We start from the raw sequence: 18805 nt of genomic DNA, 5'->3' as shown, positions 1-18805 counted from the left end.
GTTTGTGTAGTCGCCAATCGTTGAGTTGGCATTCTCCGATCTCTAGCATGTATAACCGGCGGTCACCAGGCTTGTGTCATAGTCGCCGTAAGGGAGTTTAGGCGACCAAGTGGTCAGAGACCGCCGAAAGGGGCACATCGTCGAAAGATCAGGAAGGCTTGCTTAGGGCTTTCAAGGGGCACGAGTACGAAGGATGAGGTTATCAGATGATCATTCCCTGGCCAGAGGTTGAGGCAAGGGAACAGCTTACCAGAACATGCACGGTGTGCAAGTAAAGCAGATCGTGATAGCAGCAGGCGAGACCACAGAGAAGGTGTACATGGTGACACCCCGTACTCGCCGCTTAAGGGGTCGCGCTCCAAGGAAGTTGTAGTTACTCCTCGCATGGGTAACTTAGTCAAATAGCTTGAAGAGTAGAGGTGACGCTCAAGTAGAAGGTGGCTCCAGATGGTGACACGTGTGCAGCTGGATGTGAGCCACATGTCCAGAGGTGTAACCGTCAGGAGAGAGAAAGTGCTCAGGTATATAAGGAACTCTAACGAACTTCTGAGGTACGCGCGTTTAGAACACTTCTTTATGCTTTTGAGAACACTTGAGTACGCGGAGAGAACATTTGCACGGTTCCTTGAGTTTAGCTTTTCTCTCTTAGTATTTGGTGATTTCGTCACTGACTTGAGCGTCGGAACGCGATCGGCCGCAGCGGCGCCACTCTGTCTTTTTCAGGTTCTTGCGGAGAATCGAGGTGTGAAGGACGGAAGCTAACGTGGTGCAAAGCTGATCGAGAGAAGATACCTTTGACGTGGCAAGACTCTTGCATTCGAGTCAACCAGCGGGATCAAAATATTACTGAAATATGAAAATTGTCATTTAGTTGATAAGATCAACATATCCAAACCTCTATTTAGGTTTGATCGTCCTCCTCTATCTATCACGGATAAGTTGATAGTCAAAGTCAACTTCAGCACGTCTTGGCTTTCTTGAGTAAGAGGTAGAAGGTTGATTTACATCGTCCAACACCTTTAGATGATCTGATCCATCATTAGAAGGCTCCACCTCAACATAAACATTCTCTAGATTTTTCACATCACAACTATTTGAGTCTTATCGAATGTGACGTCCTACTAACAAAGCATCTAGTATCTCCAAGCTCCAACCTCCAAAGCTTATACCCCTTTATACCTTCCAAGTATCTAATGGAGATACATCTCTCAACCTGTGCTTGTAGTTTATCCTTCGTGCATGTTCAAATGCCAAGGTGCCAATGTTGTTAAACTTGCAAACCCAAATTATCTTGCGAGTATGGAGGACATCGCAAGTTGACGTGGATTATGGATCGTAGGAGGTGCAAATCAGAGCAAATACATGATGATGCTCGTTATTCATGGGATCATGGCTCGTGTCGACCCCTCTGGTCTTATGATGCTAGAGTTCGACGACCCGTTTTAGACTAAAAAAATTATCCGACCAACCCAAAAAAAGGCCTAATTCTCGTCACCCATTTTTGTGTTAGGGTTGTCATCACAAATAAAAAAACGAATAAAACCCATGAGGAACACACAAGGCTTCAAGAGTCACAACCATTGTTGACACTACAACACTTGTTGGTGCTTGCTTTCACAATCGACGGTGCTTGTTATCTCATCTACACTTTGTTTCCATTGCTTCTTCTATTATGCATTTCTTTTATTTTTATTTTTGTTTTGCTCACCTCTCTATTCCTTTTGTTTTTCTACTCGTTGATCAGTTTTATTTAGAATTTGAAGGAAAAAAATGGCATCAAATGGTTCAGGTGACGCTCCTAGAAGAGGAAGTGGAATTGAAGCTAGGATTGATGCTTCGTGGAGACATTCTGTTATGAGAAAGCAAGAAATGTGAAATGCAAATGTTGTGAGAATGTATTAACAAGTGGAATTTATTGATTGAAGCATCATCTTTCAAGAACTTCAAAGGATATTGGAGAATGTATAACAATTTTTGAAGATGTTAAAAAAATAATGTTGGATATGGTTTCTCTGTGCAACAAATTTTGATTAAAAAAATCAATATCTAGAGAACTTGAATGGTAGTAGTATGGGTGATTGATGACTACTTCACGGCAAGTGCACCATGCTTTCAGAAGTAATAATTTATCCCTAAGGACGAATATCGAACCCGCAAGGAACAATTGAATTATAAAGTATAAGATTCACTAAATAGAAAACAAAATAATAAAGTTTGTTGGGAGTTTGTTATGATTGCAATAATTAAAAAGAAAGTAAGTCAAAGAGTTTGTTGGCTCAACAAGGAAATCGGGATTAGAGTTTATCCTTCTTACTCTTTTGTATTTTGAATAACATGATAATATTCTCTCATTTGATTGATATTGATGCATGTATAAAAGTCATTTATATTGATTCCTCTTATATAAAATTATTAAGAAAGCCTCCTAAATATCGATTCCTTGCATATTTATAAAAACTTCTTATCATTACGATTAGACGTTGATAGCAATTAACATTTCAAATCTATTCCTAGCATTCAAATATGTTAAGCATTATCAATTAGGTTAGAAACTTAGAATCTTAGAAGTACTTTCTAGTCAAATCTAAGGATCTTGATCATGGTAAACAAGCATTATAAATAAAATGACAATACCAATCATCAATCAAGAACAAAATATTATATTTAAATATCACCTCAATACATAAGAGTTTTAACAAATTACTCTCAATCCCAAAGGTAGAATTAGCCACTCATGTTGGCTATTACAACCATGGAGAGCAAGAAAAGAATATCCATAATGTTTCTCCTTAACGGTTGTCTCCTCTAGGGTTTCTAACACCTTCTATTCTCCCAATTGATTTTCCAATCCACTCAATGATGTCTAGGATTGTGACTTGCGCCTCATATTTAACCTAGTTGGGTTTGGACTAAGTGACTTCTCGCCTGGGCGCTATTGGACTTGTTTGCCCCATCATCACTGGAGTGATGGTGTACTCTTGAAACTTCTGAAGCTCCTTAATCTTTATTAAGGTTTGCACCTCCTCAAGAGTAATGATGTACTCCCTCGAATAGTAAAACATCTTTAAAATGTTATCATTCTTGACTTGTTATCATGAACGAATACGGTCGTTGCTTTAAATATAATTTATGTGTCAAAGACTTAGTCATATACAATTATTCAAGTTTTACCCACATTGACATAACAATTTGTTCCTTAACGACTTCTCACAGTGCCTAACCAAGACACAAAATTGTGGCACTATTGACTTTGTTGATTATGTCAGCCTTCTCCATCTCAGACATAGATGTTGGTATATTTACCTCATCTTTTATAGCATCAACACAACTTTGTTATATTAAGATGACTTCCACTTTGATTCTGCATAATCCAAAGTCATTTTTCCTGAAAAAAACTTCTCAGTGCTAAATTTGGTGATCATGTCTACAACTTCATGATTTTCCCTTTCTTATTTGCACAGACGTTGTCAATTCTTGAATTCATCAAGTGGACCTAGTAGGGAGAGTCATTATATAATCTAGGAGACTAAATACAATGAGTTCGAAGCCATAAATCAACTCATATACATGAGACATGATACCACTTGCAATCCAAAATATATTGCTTATGAATTGTTCCCGGTAAGAATTTTTAGTTTTCCCCCTTTTGATAGTTGAAATAATGTGCTGCATTGTTGTCTTTTGAAACCTAAGCTTAGTGGTATTTCTGAATATGTATGACAGAATGTGGAATATAAGATACTTGTTGAACCAAGTGGTGTTCAAGTTTTGAAGAATCCAAATCCTTTGAAGGATGTTGAAGTCTCTGCTATGCTTGATGTTGTTGTGTTGGTTTAGCTTAGTTCTGGGGTAGTTTATATGTTGTAATCCACCCTTTGGTTAAATCTAAAGCATTAGCATTCTCAATCTTTGTGAAAGTAAAATGTTTTCAAACTAAGTTAAAACAACCGATTGTTTTGTCGAAACAACCGATTGTTTATACTTAGGTGTTTTGAGGAAAAGATTGAAAACTGTTTTTAAAATGGTTGAACTGTTAAGTACCAAAACAACCGATTGATTCGAGGAAACAACCGATTGTTTGTTTTGGGACCATAACAAAAAAACTGTTTTCTGTTTGACTGAGCTTTAAATGATTTAACTGCTTACGCTCCAGTCATTAAATGTTTTGACCAATCTTTTAATGCAATTTAAGAGTTTGTTAAGATTTGATAACAAACTACATCTTTGAATATATTCAGAAAAACATATTTGAGATGTAAGAATCTTTTAACAAGTTTTTCCTAAGAGTTTTGAGTTTTTCAAAGAGTTGAGATTGCTAAGAGTTTGTAATTGATCAAAGTGTATGGAATAGGATTCTGCTTGTATTGATTTCATATTATCTTTTGTAACAAGTGTAATCCTTGTACTCTGTTGAACAAGTATTCGTTTCTGTGTTTTGCTGAGATTGGTTGTGTGTTCTTGAGGGGATCAAGATCAGCAATCTTAGTGTTGGTGTGTTGACCAAGGAGAGTGTGTTTCTTGAGGTGTTCAAGGTCATTCTCTTGGTTGTTGTGTAAGTGATCAAGGTGTGATTGCTTAGTGAATTTCCTCAGGGTTATGAGAAGACTGGATGTAGCTCTGGGTTTGGAGTGAACCAGTATAAACAACTGTGTACAATCTCTCTATCTCTAACTCTTTAATTTCAGTTTACTTGTTGTTTGCTGGTATAAACAACCGATTGTTTCTGCGAAACAACCGATTGTTTTTCTGGTACTACAGCTTTTGCTTGCTGTTTTGGCGAACTAAATTTCTGAATCAATTGTTTCCTGAGATAAATTCATTCTAGTTTTGAAAAGTTTGCGAAAACCCTCTTTAAACAATTCACCCCCCTCTAGTTTAAAACCATCTTTTCTAACAATTGGCATCAAGAGCTTGGTTCTTGAAAGTTATTCAAGTTGATCCTAAAAATCTTTTTAATGGATGATAGACTACCTTTTGGGAAAGGTGCTTCAATTAACAGACCACCTTTGTTTTGTGGTTTGAACTACCAGTTTTGGAAAGTAAGAATGAAAATATTTATGGAATCTCTTGACAAAGGAATTTGGGATGCAATTGAAAATGGTCCTTTTATCCCAAAGTTTGAAAAGGATGGATCTGTCTTTGAGAAACCATGGTCTCAATGGACTGATGCAGAAAGCAAAAAGGCCAAATTCGATTGCATTGCCAAAAATATTATAACATCTGCTTTAAATTCTGATGAGTTTTTCAGGGTCTCGCAATGCAAATCATCAAAACAAATGTGGGAGACTTTGGAAGTCACTCATGAAGGAACAAATGAGGTGAAAAGAGCTAGAAAGCATGCTCTTATCCAAGAATATGAGATGTTTAGAATGCTTAAAGGAGAAACAATTGCTGAAGTGCAGAAAAGATTTACGCACATCATCAATCACCTTATGAGCCTAGACAAGACCTTTGATAAAGAAGAGCTGAACATCAAGATCTTGAAATGTCTTGATAGAGCATGGCAACCAAAGGTAACTGCTATTTCCGAATCTAAAGATCTAACATCATTAAGTGTTGCTTCTTTGTTTGGAAAGCTTAGGGAACATGAGCTAGAGATGAATAGACTCAATGTTCAAGAAAGTGAAGATAAGCACACAAGGAGCATAGCCTTGAAAGCATCCAAGCACAAGGGAAAGCAAGATTCCAGTGATGACAGTGATGAGGAAAACCTTAGCTTGTTGTCAAGAAAATTCAGCAAATTCCTAAAGAGAAACCGCAACAAAGACAACAACAAGGATAGGTATGGAAACAAGAAACCCAATGAATTCAATTCAAATAACTATACTTGTTTTGGTTGTGGTGAGCAAGGTTATATAAAGGCAGATTGTCCAAACAAGAGCAAAGAGAAAAAGACTAGTTACAAGGAGAAGAAAGGCAAGACAAAAAGAACGTACATAGCTTGGGATGAAAATGAGGTGTCATCATCAAGTTCTTCATCAAGTGAAGATGAAAAAGCAAACATATGTTTGGTAGCTGAAAATGATGATGAATCTTGCAGCTCAAGTGAGGTAAGTTCATGTGCTTCCTTAAATGAACAAAATTACAGTGAATTGCTTGAAGCTTTTCAAGAAACACATGATGAAGCTAATAGATTGGTTCTTTCAAACAACCGATTGAAAGATCTTAACAGTTGGCTTGAAAAGAGAGTTAAATCACTTGAAGAGAATCTGGAAAAAACAAAAAGTGATTTTGAAAAATTGGAAAATCATTTCAAAAATGCCTCTTGCAAGTGTGATACTTTCATTTGCGAAAATTATGAAAATCTTGAGAAAAAGGTTCATTATCTTGTTGAAACTGTGGACAAGCTTTCAAAGGGGAAATCAAAATTTGAGAATGTCTTGGCATCTCAAAGTTGTGTTTTTGGAAAGGCTGGTTTAGGCTTTAATCCACAAAACAAGCAAGATAAGTTTTCAAAAGGTTTTTCAAGAAAATCAGAAAAACAACCGGTTGTTAAGAAGAAACAACCAGTTGTTACATGCTTTTACTACATGAAGAAAGGCCACTCTGTTAGATTCTGTAAAATAAGGAAATATTCTGTTCCAAGAGGTTTTATGAAATGGATTCCTAAGGGATGTGATGTTTCTAACTGCAAAGAAAAGACAAACGGACCCAAATTTGTAAGGGGACCAAATCTTGCTACTTGAAATCTTTTATGCAGGAAAACTAAAGAAAAAGAAGAGACTGAGTCATCTGATCAAGCTGTTGAAGAAAAAGGCAGTCATTGAAGCTGAATCAATGCTATGCAAAAGACCTCAACAGTGAAAAGAGGCTTCTTGATCATAAAGCACATGGCTCATTGAAGAATCAACATAAGGATAAGACTTTCCTTTATTTGTTCTTAATTTTTGTTTCAAAGTTTTTTCTTATGGTTAAAAAATCTTTTTATAATCAATGTCATCTGCTTTGAACTCCTTCTGCTGATGATTAAAATTCAAAAACAAGTTTTTAACTGCTACAGAAAAACAACTGATTGTTTCTTCGAAACAACCGATTGTTTTGGGTCTGACAGCACTGTGTAGAAATTGTTTTAATTGCTATTTTGAATTTCTATCCGTTGCAGGTCAATTCAAAAGAGAGAATCTTGGTCAAAGAATCTGTGTTGAAAGCTGATTTTGTTCAGAGAGAAGTTACAACAGTCATAAAGGAAAATATTCCAAAATCTTGGAAATTCAAGAGCCTTTATGACTAGTCAAAGATCACATGTGAAGACCATGTGATTCTCAGCTTTTTCTGACATTTTCTGTGCAGAGCAGAGTCAAGTCCTCTCTCTCTGAAAACCAGGTACCCATTGAATGAAATTAAATTCAAATTGATTCTATTACTGCTATAAAATCTGGTGCAGATTTCTTCCATAAGAACAACCAATTGCAACATCTCTTGTAATATCTCTTGCAACATCTCTTGCAAAAATCTGTGAAGTGAGTTCTCTTCTGTTTTCGTCTCTGCCATCATGGAATCAACTCCTCCCACCTCAAAGAGAGTCAAAACAAGGAGTGTAAGGTCTGGAGGAAGGCTAGAAGGCTGGTTTTATGAGACAATGATCTCATTGAGAAGTATAGGTATGAAACAAGTATCAAGAAGATAAACAACCCCAAGGTTGTATGCTTTGATTGGCTGAAAAGTCAAAAGCTTGATAATGTGAGAAGGCTGCTCAAGGATCAATCTCTCAGAAAGTTCCTGGAGATGAAGGGAAACATTTATCCAGATTTGGTGAGGGTGTTCTACACAAACTTGAAGTTTAAGGGAAACAATCTAGTTTCTCATGTGAAAGGTGTAGAAATGGAGATATCTCATGAAGTATGGACTGCTGTTGCTGGTCTTAAGTTCTCTGGTCTGAGAATCAACAAGGGAAACCTTGGAGTGGTGGAGGATTTTAACAAAATCCAATTCTACAAAATTTGCTTGAAGAATAAACATGCTCAAGTTAGTACATGCTCGGTTGGAGTTTGAAGCTTGATGAGAGATTGCTTGCTCTCATTGTAACTTGGATTCTAACTCCAAGGGGGAGTAATCATTCTGTGCTAACCGAAGAAGATCTGGTATATATCTTCTGCATCACCAAGAAAATCAAAATCAATTGGATCCATATCATCAAAGAACACATGCAAAAAGCCATGAGGTTAGGAGATTATCATTATCCATATGCTGTTTTGATATCTAAATTTCTACTCTATTTTGAAGTTAATCTTGAAGATGAAACTTCTGAGTTGGTCAAGTCAACTCAAGAGTTGAGCAATGGATCACTCAGCAAGATGGGTTTTACAAAAGTAGGTGGAAAATGGATAAGCAAGGATGGTGATCATGGTGCCTCATCTAGTGGTGCTGCTAATCTTGAACAAGATGAACCTGCTGATATGGATGTTCAAAATGAAGATCAACCTGAAGATTATCAAGATGCTGGACCTAGTGCTGGTGCTAGAGATCAGGAAGATGGAATGCCAACCATGTCTTCTTTTGAAAGATACATGATCAATAGGCTTGATACTTTTGGGGAGAATCAAAGAAATCTTCATGATCTGTGTGTTAGCAACTTCCAGAACATTGATAACAGATTCAACAACATGGATGCAAGATTCATGACTCTAGATGAACAGATTGAAGCTGTTCAGAATCAAATTTTGATCTTCAGTTTGCTGATGAAGAAGAATGAAGGAAAAACAACCAATTGGTTATCGGAACAATCGATTGTTTTCTAGCTGTTATATCTGGTTTTTAAATTTCTTTCTTTCTGCTGTTGCTGCTTTAATTTTGATGTAATCCAAGCAATATCTTGTTTTATCTCTTATCTTTGTCTATTTGTGAAGACAAATAGGGGGAGATATATGTTGTGTTTAAGTTTTTGTTTTTATTTGTTAAAACAGTTTGGATTATGTAATATTTTTCTGATATTTAGTTCTGAAGGTTATTAACTGTTTATCTGTGCGCTAACAAAATATCAGAAGTTCAATATTTTGCTCAAAGTTCTATTGCAGGAACTGCTTCAGATTTAATCAAGTACAACACAAGCATCAGGGATTTGTCTTCATCAAATAGGGGGAGATTGTTGAACCAAGTGGTGTTCAAGTTTTGAAGAATCCAAATCCTTTGAAGGATGTTGAAGCCTTTGCTATGCTTGATGTTGTTGTGCTGGTTTAGCTTAGTTATGGGGTAGTTTATATGTTGTAATCCACCCTTTGATAGTTGAAATAATGTGTTGCATTGCTGTCTTTTGAAACCTAAGCTTAGTGGTATTTCTGAATATGTATGACAGAATGTGGAATATATGATACTGAACTATGTACACTAGTCTCTTGGTTTAGTGTGTTAAACCGCCCTTTGTGATATGCAGAGTATAATGAGAAACCTTGGCAAGTAGAAAATCAGGGTTTTACGCGGCCATGAGAGGAGGAAGAATTGGAAGAGGGCAACAGAGGAAAAACATGTTACGCTTCAAGATGACAGAGATGCAACTGGTGTCTTTACGAGGCTCTTAATATCATTGAGGTACTGCTTTACCAGCTCTAACTCTTCCAAATTTTCTTTTTTATTTATGCTAAGGAAAATGACAAAATACACTACAAGAATAATAAGATTTAGCTGCAATAGAAAGTGTGGGTCACACTATTTGCGTAGGTTAAGCCTACATAAAATGAAGAAGAAAAAAAATTAAAAAAATAGTGTCCGTCAAACACACGAAAAATCCATGGTATTATTGAACTGGTACTTTTTTCTGCTGAGAATTTAATTGATAATTTGAGAAAATCTAAAGTGTATTTAGTTTACATTAATCATTAAACTCGCCTAATTGTTAATTAATTTTTTGTCATTTTTTATTAACTCTTATACTGTCATTCCATAGTTTCCTCTTTGAGGCTTTAAACTCCAACATTCTCTTCCATAGAGTATATAACAAGTCATAGAGCAATGTGATAACACTCACTTCTCTAGAGTACAAGTGGTAATTGAGCAATATGCTCACAATCACTTCCATAGAGTACAACTGGTCTAAAACTTTCCTTTAAGCTTCATAGGTACTTTGTGATCACAAATATTTTGAGTTGAAAATCACTTTACAAGTCAAAACTGATTTCACACCATTGTGATATGGTATGACAGTTTTGTTTGATAATTCTTATATATCACTACTCATAAAGCTGTGTTATATTGGCTAATAATTTCATCACTACTATATACATATAATTTCATCACTACTATATATATATATATATATATATATATATATATATATATCCCCATGTATGTATATATATAGAGAGAGATAGACTCAAATGAAATGAATAATGTACATAGAATCTAAAGTGATAATCAATACTTACTCCTTGTATATTCATCTTCTTATAATAGTAAGCCTCAAAAGAATATTAGTGAGTACTCATTATTTTGCTATGAAAGAACTGTCTCTTTATAAAAGAATCTCAATAAGATGAAATTATAACTTAGAAAAAAAGGTATATTCACCTTTCCAAATCAACAATTTTTTTCCTATGATAATGAGCTTTACTAGAAGAGGTGAGAAGACATTAGTAGTTTGATGTCCTTCAAAGTGGAGGTGCTAGCGAGGAGTAACTGTTGAAAATGTATTTGCCAATATGGCACTTCAAGAAGGAGAGGTGTCTTTGCTTCATAGTTCAAAGCTTATTTCATCTTCTGAATTTTTTAAGTTGAAGGTATTATAAAAATAGTTTAGTGGCGCATGCATATTTTCAGAGAAAAATATATCCTTGGGAGGGTCATTCATAGTTGCTCAAAATTGCCAAGAGATCCATTTACATTTGGATGAAGCATAACACATCTTCATCTCTCAAGAAATGGAGCATGATTTGTCATGCTTCTTTCTTAAAATAGTGGTTTTTTAATGGTGTTTCCCTATATATGTTTGATTTTCTTTACCATTCATTTGTGTTCTGATAGTGTATTTGTGTATTATTTGTGTTGACAGACTACAACAAAGAAGAAAATTTCTTTTACTTTCTCGTTTCCTGCTGAACTTGATATGCGGCATAGAATGTCTGAGCTGTCTCAGTTCGACTTGGTGTATGACTTGTCAGCTGTACTGATTCACAAGGGAACTGGTGCTAATAGTGGTCATTACATTGCTCATATTAAGGATGTAAACATTGGGCAATGGTGGGAATTTGATGATGAGCATGTTATTAATTTGGGTTGTCATCTATTTGGCGAAGGGTCTTCAAATTCTACCTCTAAATCCATCAAGACTGATGCAATTCATTCTAATTGTTCTCAAGCGATAGTAGCTGACAGTAATGGAAATGGTTTGCATGCCTCTCATTCAAAATCTTCACTTGTGGAGACATTTTTGTCTAGTGATGCGTACATGTTGATGTACCATCTTAAACATACAAAAAATGTTGGTGAAATTGGGAGTGTAATTTGTAGTGCTAAGCATGATGAAAGAGAGGGTGTGGAAGTTGCTTTGCAAAATGGTGCTTCTCTTGCATCTCATCTTTGTAATGAGATTCAAAATTTCAATGCCTCATATGATGAAGCTTGTCAGGAGTACAATAACAAGAAAGAGTTGGAATTGGGTCGTATTACTGGAAGGAGACAGGAGGTTCAATCTGTTTTAGCTGAAGTTCCTATTCAACCACTGGAAAAACCATTTTATTGGATTTCTAGCGAATGGCTTCGCCAGTGGGCTGACAACATTATTCCAGTGTTAGTGCTTTTCCTTTCAAACAATTATTAGAGTCAGGTTAATTGATGTATTAGTATTTTATAGGAGGCTTACTTTGCAAGGTATATGCAGTCCTCTTGACAACTCATTTGTCCAATGCTCACATGGGAAAGTCCCAGTTTCAAAGGTTACCTCAATGAAACAAGTGTCTGCTAAAGCATGGGATACCTTGTTCTCCAAGGTAACTTTTTGTTGGTCTCCTGTTACATATTTTTTGTGGATTATTAATTATCTACATGTGGTATAGTGCTGTTAAGGTTTGTTTGGTGTTCAAGATATGATAGGATGATACTGGGATAAAAACAACTTATGATATGAATATGATAGAATCCAAGTATGATAAGCTTAAGCCAGTCAAATGTTTGGTGCACCTCAGATAATTAGATAACTAAATTATGTTACCTTTTCCTGTATTCAACATGGACCAAATAATGGTAAGATATGATAAAAATTATGTTCAAATGACAAAATTACTCTTCCATTAAAATTACATATAGTTTCTCATATTTTATTGTTTTCTAACTTAGTTCCTCCCTCTGAGGATAAGAAATGCTTTGCACAGTTAACAATGATTATGTCTTGGGAAAGGTCAAAATTGACAAGCAACTCTTTCAACCTATTTTTATGTTTTCAGTTGGGTAATACTGGTAGGAAAGATGAAAAGAAAATTTACAAGATGTAGTGGAGATAAATCTAGTTTTATAAGTGAACTTTAGAAGTTGGGGGAGTGGTTGTGTTGCCCATGACCACATTTTTTACTGGTGATGTCTGTAAGGAAACTAGTGTTTATTGGGGGCTGATGGAACATAAACTTTCTTAGAAATGCTTATGTGAGGAGGAAAATTCTATTTACTTAGCTAAATTAATTACAGTTTCTAGCAAGAGTAGATGTCGATGTTATGGAACTGCAGACTTGCCTTCCATCATTCGCCATGGAGTGTCTTCCCTAACCCAACCTTCAATACTTGCTCCTTCCAGTGATTACTTTTCTCATAATAAACAACTTCATCAACAAGTGATGCAAGCAAATGAAAGAGCCGATCAAGCAACTCAAATAGCTGCTCAAGCAAATCAAAAGTGTGCAATGTTGGAGGATAAAATAAAGTTCATGGAGCAAAAGTTAACCATGATGATGGAGCGACAACAGGGTGACACCTCAACAAGCACAAGTCAGGTTCACCCTCACTATGCTCAGAACTTTGATGATCAACCCCTGCCTTGAGTTCATCATTTTGTAAGTTTTCTTAAAACAATATCTGTGTATGGTATTATAACTTGTTTTTCCTTGTATTAACTAGATTATGTTTCATTACCACTCTAAAGTTGCTTTTGGAGAAATAACCTTCATTGATGTCGCATACTGCTCTTGATGAAGTTTGATAATGTACAAAATAATCAGAAAGTAGAAGTTTCTTTTCCTTTGGTGGGTGATTAGATAGTAGCAGATATTGATTTGTTGTAAGCAGGGTAGGTTTTATTAGCTCAACTTATGATTATGATTATGCAGGGGGGAGTTAGATATCACGAAGTAGCTGCTAGGATTATGATGGTTTTTTGCTGCAGTTTTGGTGCTGGTTTTGCTGGTTTTTATGTTGTACAAATGTTGGTTTGCTGCTGCAGTTTTGGTACTGCTTTTTGCTGGTTTTATGTTGTATAAATGTTGGGTTTCTGCTGCAGTTTTGGTACTGTTTTTAGCTGGTTTTATGTTGTATAAATGCTGGTTTATGCTGCAGTTTTGGTGCTGGTTTGGTGCTATTCTGATGTTGTTTTTGCTGCAGTTAAAGTGCTTTTGATGTTCTTTTTGGAGCCTAGGCACTGTTGTTTTTAGGTTTAGTAGTAGGGTGTTAAGCATAGTTTGTTTGAGTGTGTGTCCTTGTTCTTTGGGAATGTTTGTAGTCATCTATTATGTAGATGATCTCTTTAGTTTTAGGCTCTTTCTTGTTATGTTAAAACAAGAAAGGTTTCAAACTATTGAAGATTTAACTTCTCTAGGCTGACATGATCAGAAAGTAGAAGTTTCTTGGAACCTTATATAGCTCAACTTCTGTTTGTCATCAAGTTACTATTTTTTAAAGCGTGTTTTCTGCTTTTCTTGGTATTTTGAAGAGTGTGAAGGTAAGCTTGTCTTGGTATCTACCAGCTCAACCTTAGTTCATTAAAGTAACTTTAGTACAATTTCAATCAAAATATCTTCAATCAAAAACCACATATATCACGTTTCTACCTTTGTATTTTTTGTACAAAATTCCAAGTTTATTATCGTGGGCCTTGTATTAGAAAATAATTTTTCTTGTTCTTTTCCTTGTTCCTATTAAAAAAATATTTTTTTTTGCTCATTTTAAAAACAATATTCAATTTTCAAGAGAAGTAAAAAGTATAAAGAAAAAGTTATAAATAAATTTTTTTTAGTAAGAAAAACATTTCTTCATATTAGATTGCTTCCTAAAATAATTTTATCTTGAATAATTATATTGAAAAAAAATGAAATAGGTAAAAAATAGGATAAATGCAATAATAAAAAGAGAAGTAGAGTAATTTAAAATTGATTTATTTTAATAAAAAAATAGTTTTCTTTTTAAAATTGATTTATTTCAATAAAAATATATTTCAAACTAAAATTCTTTGTGTGCTTGTAGGCTAAGCATACATTTTTTCAAATAAAAAATATTTTGAATATTTTAAAGGCTAAGCCCACGCTAATTTGTGGCCAACATGTGTGTGTCCCTCGTAGCTAAACTCACTCTACTGGGACATTTTGAAGGCTTGGCCCACGCTAATATAATTTTGTGTGGGCTTAGCATGGGTCAAACTCACAATTTTTTATAACTACTTGGACATTTTGAAGGCTTGGCCCGAGTCAAACTCACAATTTTTTATAACTACTTGGACATTTTGAAGGTTTGGTCCACGCTAATATAATTTTGTGTGGGCTTAGCGTGGGTCAAACTCACAATTTTTTATAAATTTCTAAACTCCTTGTAGGCTAAGCCCACGCTTCACCTACGCAAAAAACACCCGCCTTGTATCGCCCACACCCGCCAATATATTTTTACGTCGAGTATATTAGCTTCAAAATTCTTATTAACGCTATGCCGACGATAATCACCCTTTTGTGTAGGTTTTTCATACTTAGCCTCCGTTTTTGGCCCAATAATAATAAAACTTTTTTTGTAGTGATAACTGTGGTGAAACTTACAAACTTTGATGGAGAAATAAATCAAGGAATGTTGTTTGAATGTGTGCACTGAGTTGTTTACCAAACCACTTCCAGCTAGCAAGTTTGAATACTTAAGACAGAAGATTGGAGTTTGCAGTTCAAAAATCAAGGAGGAGTGTTAGATATTATGATTTTGTAACTGCACATAAATGCACGTAACTGCATGTGACTCTTTATTTTTCTATTTTAATTGTTGAATAAACATTTCTAAGTAACTGCTCATAAGCATTTAGGAGACAGCTACTGGAAGTATTATAAAACATCTTGCTCTGTTTTATTCCCTCAACACCAACAATTGGTATCGGAGCTATTTTCTTGAGGGATCTGTGAGGTTAGTAGAGTGCACCAATGGAAGGAGGATCAAAATTTTCAGCAATGGCACCACCTGTCTTTGATGGAGACAATTATCAAATGTAGGTTGTTCGTATGGAGACCTACCTAGAAGCATTGGATTTATGGGAAGCTGTAGAAGAGGACTATGAAATTCAGTCCCTTCCAGAAAACCCTATTGTGGTACAAATAAAATCACAAAAGGAAAAAAAGATGAAGAGATCAAAGACAAAAGCATGTCTATTTGCAGTTGTATCTCCTATGGTATTCACAAGGATAATGTCCTTGAAGTCAGTAAAAGAAATCTGGGATTACCTTAAGGCAGAATATGAAGGTGATGAGAGGATTCGGGGAATGCAAGCCCTGAATCTAATCAGAGAGTTTGAATTGCAGAGAATGAAGGAGTCGGAATCCGTAAAAGAGTACTCGGACAGACTTCTAACCATTGCCAATAAAGTGAGGTTGCTTGGATCTGTGTTTAAAGATTTAAGAATTGTGGAAAAACTGCTTGTAACAGTTCTAGAGAGGTTTGAAGTCACCATAACAACCTTGGAGAATACGAAGGACCTATCAAAGATTTCTCTCGCATAGATCTTAAATGCTTTACAAGCACAAGAACAAAGGAGAGCCATGAGACAAGATGGAGTAGTTGAGGGAGCTTTACCAGCCAAACATGAAGGTGGTTGGAAAAACAAAAGCAAGCAGAACCAGCAAGAAAATGGAGAAGTTGCTACACACAATAACAACAAAAGGAGAAATTATCCTCCTTGCAAGCATTGCAATAAGTTAGGTCATCCACCATTCTAAATGCAACCAACTTGGACATGAAGCAGTGATATGTGAAAACAAAAATCAGGTGGAAGAGGCAGATGCTCAAGTTGCTGATCAAGAAGAGGAAGATCACTTGTTCGTAGCCACTTGTTTCTCAAGCAGAGAATCAAGTGAGAGTCGGTTGGTTGACAGTGGTTGCACCAACCACATGACACATGATAAGGAACTCTTCAAGGAATTGAGAACCACTGATATTAAAAGGGTGAGGATTGGAAATGGTAAACACCAAAGGAAAAGGCACAATAGCTATCACAAGCTATAAAGGTACAAAAATCATTACAGATGTTCTTTTTGTGCCAGAGATTGATCAGAATCTTTTGAGTGTTGGTCAATTGTTGGAAAAAGGCTATAAAGTGATGTTTGAAAATAAACATTGCTTAATCAAAGATGTTGATGGCAGAGATTTGTTTAAAATTGAAATGAAGGGAAAGAGTTTTGCTCTCAATCCAATTGAGGAGGAGCACATGGCCTTTAAATCCAAAGAAAGTGTCACTGAAATTTGGCACAAAAGACTCGGGCATTTTCATCATCGAGGGATGCTTCAAATGCAATCAAAGAAGTTGGTAGAAGGACTTTCTGATCTTGATGATGAACTGACCAACTGTCGAGCATGCAAATTTGGGAAGCAACACTGGCAATCATTTCCTAAACAGGCTTGGAGGGCTTCGAAGAAATTGCAGCTCATTCACACTGATCTTTGTGGTCCTCAAAGAACACCATCATTAAATGGTAACCTTTATTTTATAGCCTTCATTGATGATCTAACAAGAATGTGTTGGATTTTCTTTTTGAAACAAAAATCAGAAGTTGCTGGTGTATTTATGAAATTCAAGGCCAAAGTGGAAAATGAAAGTGGTTGCACAATTCAGATTTTAAGATCTGATAATGGCAAGGAGTACACTTCAGAAACTTTCAATCTTTTTTGTGAGGAGGCAGGAATTGAGCATCAATTAACGGCTCCATACACTCCACAACAAAATGGAGTTAGTGAGAGGAGAAATAGATTTATAATGGAAATGACTCGTTGCATGCTTCATGAGAAGAATCTCCCAAAGAATTTTTGGGCGGAAGCAGCAAAAACTGCTGTATTTTTACAAAATCGAATTCCAACAAAGGCAGTGAAAGAGCAGACACCATTTGAAGCTTGGTATGAATACAAACCATCTTTAAAATTTCTTAAAGTGTTTGGTTGCTTGTGTTTCACTTATATTCCACAGACTAAACGTGATAAGCTTGACAAAAAGGCAACAACTGGCATTTTTGTTGGTTATAGTACCAGTTCCAAGGCTTATAGGGTGTTTCAACCAGATACTGGATGTTTTATTGTGAGCAGAGATGTGTATTTTGTGGAAGATGAACAATGGAGTTGGGAAGACTCAAATAAGTCAAATCAGATTCATAGTCAATCAAGGGATTTATCTATTGTCAACACTCTAGAAGAACATGTAGATGAAGAATGGCAGAATGAACTAACCGATTAGAGGAACAAGATCACTCTCTGATATGTATCAAAGATGAAATGTGGTTGTTTGTGAACCTGCCGGATACCATGATGCAAAAAATAATAAACATTGGATGGCTGCAATGGAGGAGGAGTTTTCAATGATTGAGAAAAACAGAACTTGGGAGCTGGTTGATAAACCACATGACAGGAAAATAATAGGAGTGAAGTGGGTATTTAAAACTAAGTTAAATCCCGATGGCTCGGTCAACAAGCTCAAAGCAAGGCTAGTAGTCAAGGGATATGCTCAAGTGTTTGGAGTTGATTATTCAGACACATTTGCACCTGTTGCTAGGCTTGACACAATCAGATTGCTTCTCGCTCTCGCTGCTCAAAATAATTGGAAAGTGTTTCAGTTGGATGTCAAATCAGCATTCCTAAATGGATTTCTTGAAGAAGAAATTTATGTTGAGCAATCTGAAGGCTTTGTGGACAAAGGAAATAAAGACAAAGTGTACTTACTGAAGAAGGCACTGTATGGCCTGAAACAAGCCCCAAGGGCCTGGTACAGTAGAATAGATGATCACCTAATTAGTTTGGGGTTTGAGAAAAGTTTTTCTGAACTTACTCTATATGTCAAGCATGATTGTACAGACATTTTGATCATCTCTCTCTATGTAGATGATTTGTTGGTCACTGGAAATAATCTTGATCAAGTCAATCAATTCAAGTTGAACATGAAGAAGGTCTTTGAAATGACAGATCTTGGTCTGATGACTTGCTTTCTTGGGATGGAAATTAAGCAAAGTCAGGATGAAGTATTCATTTGTCAGAAGAAGTATGCAAAAGAAATACTTAAAATGTTTCAGATGGAAGATTGCAAGTCAACAAGCACTCCCATGAATCAAAAGGAGAAGCTAGTCAAAGAAGATGGATCTCCCAAAGTTGATGAAGTTGAATTCAGAAGCTTGATAGGATGTCTAATGTATTTGACAGCAACCAGACCTGACATCCTAAATGCAATAAGCATTCTATCCAGATTTATGCACTGCCCAAACGAGACTCACATGAGGGCTGCTAAGAGAGTCATCAGATACATCAAGGGAACTTGGAACTTTGGAGTTAAGCTCTTGAAGCATAAGGAGTTCAAGTTAACTGGTTTCTCTAACAGTGATTGGGGAGGTTCAATTGATGACATGAAAAGTACATCAGGATATTGTTTTAGCCTTGGATCAGAGATGTTTTCATG

General features: G+C 35.8%; 1 protein-coding gene across 1 annotated transcript; it reads left to right on the top strand.

The window, feature by feature from the left end:
- Positions 1-15380: 15380 nt before the first annotated feature.
- LOC137834007 (uncharacterized) lies at positions 15381-15875 on the top strand. Its single transcript, XM_068642077.1, has one exon. It carries the CDS (start codon positions 15381-15383, stop codon positions 15873-15875), a length of 495 nt encoding a protein of 164 aa, XP_068498178.1.
- The last annotated feature ends 2930 nt before the right edge of the window (positions 15876-18805 follow it).

The sequence above is a fragment of the Phaseolus vulgaris genome, chromosome 11 (genome assembly GCF_000499845.2).
Source record: "Phaseolus vulgaris cultivar G19833 chromosome 11, P. vulgaris v2.0, whole genome shotgun sequence".
NCBI classification, from domain to species: domain Eukaryota; kingdom Viridiplantae; phylum Streptophyta; class Magnoliopsida; order Fabales; family Fabaceae; genus Phaseolus; species Phaseolus vulgaris.
Note: the sequence above shows the minus strand (reverse complement) of the source record. Positions and strands in the feature narration are given on the sequence as shown.

Bases quoted from the DNA above. Each gene is read 5' to 3' on its own strand.
- LOC137834007 (XM_068642077.1), top strand. From the start codon at position 15,381: ATGGAGACCTACCTAGAAGCATTGGATTTATGGGAAGCTGTAGAAGAG.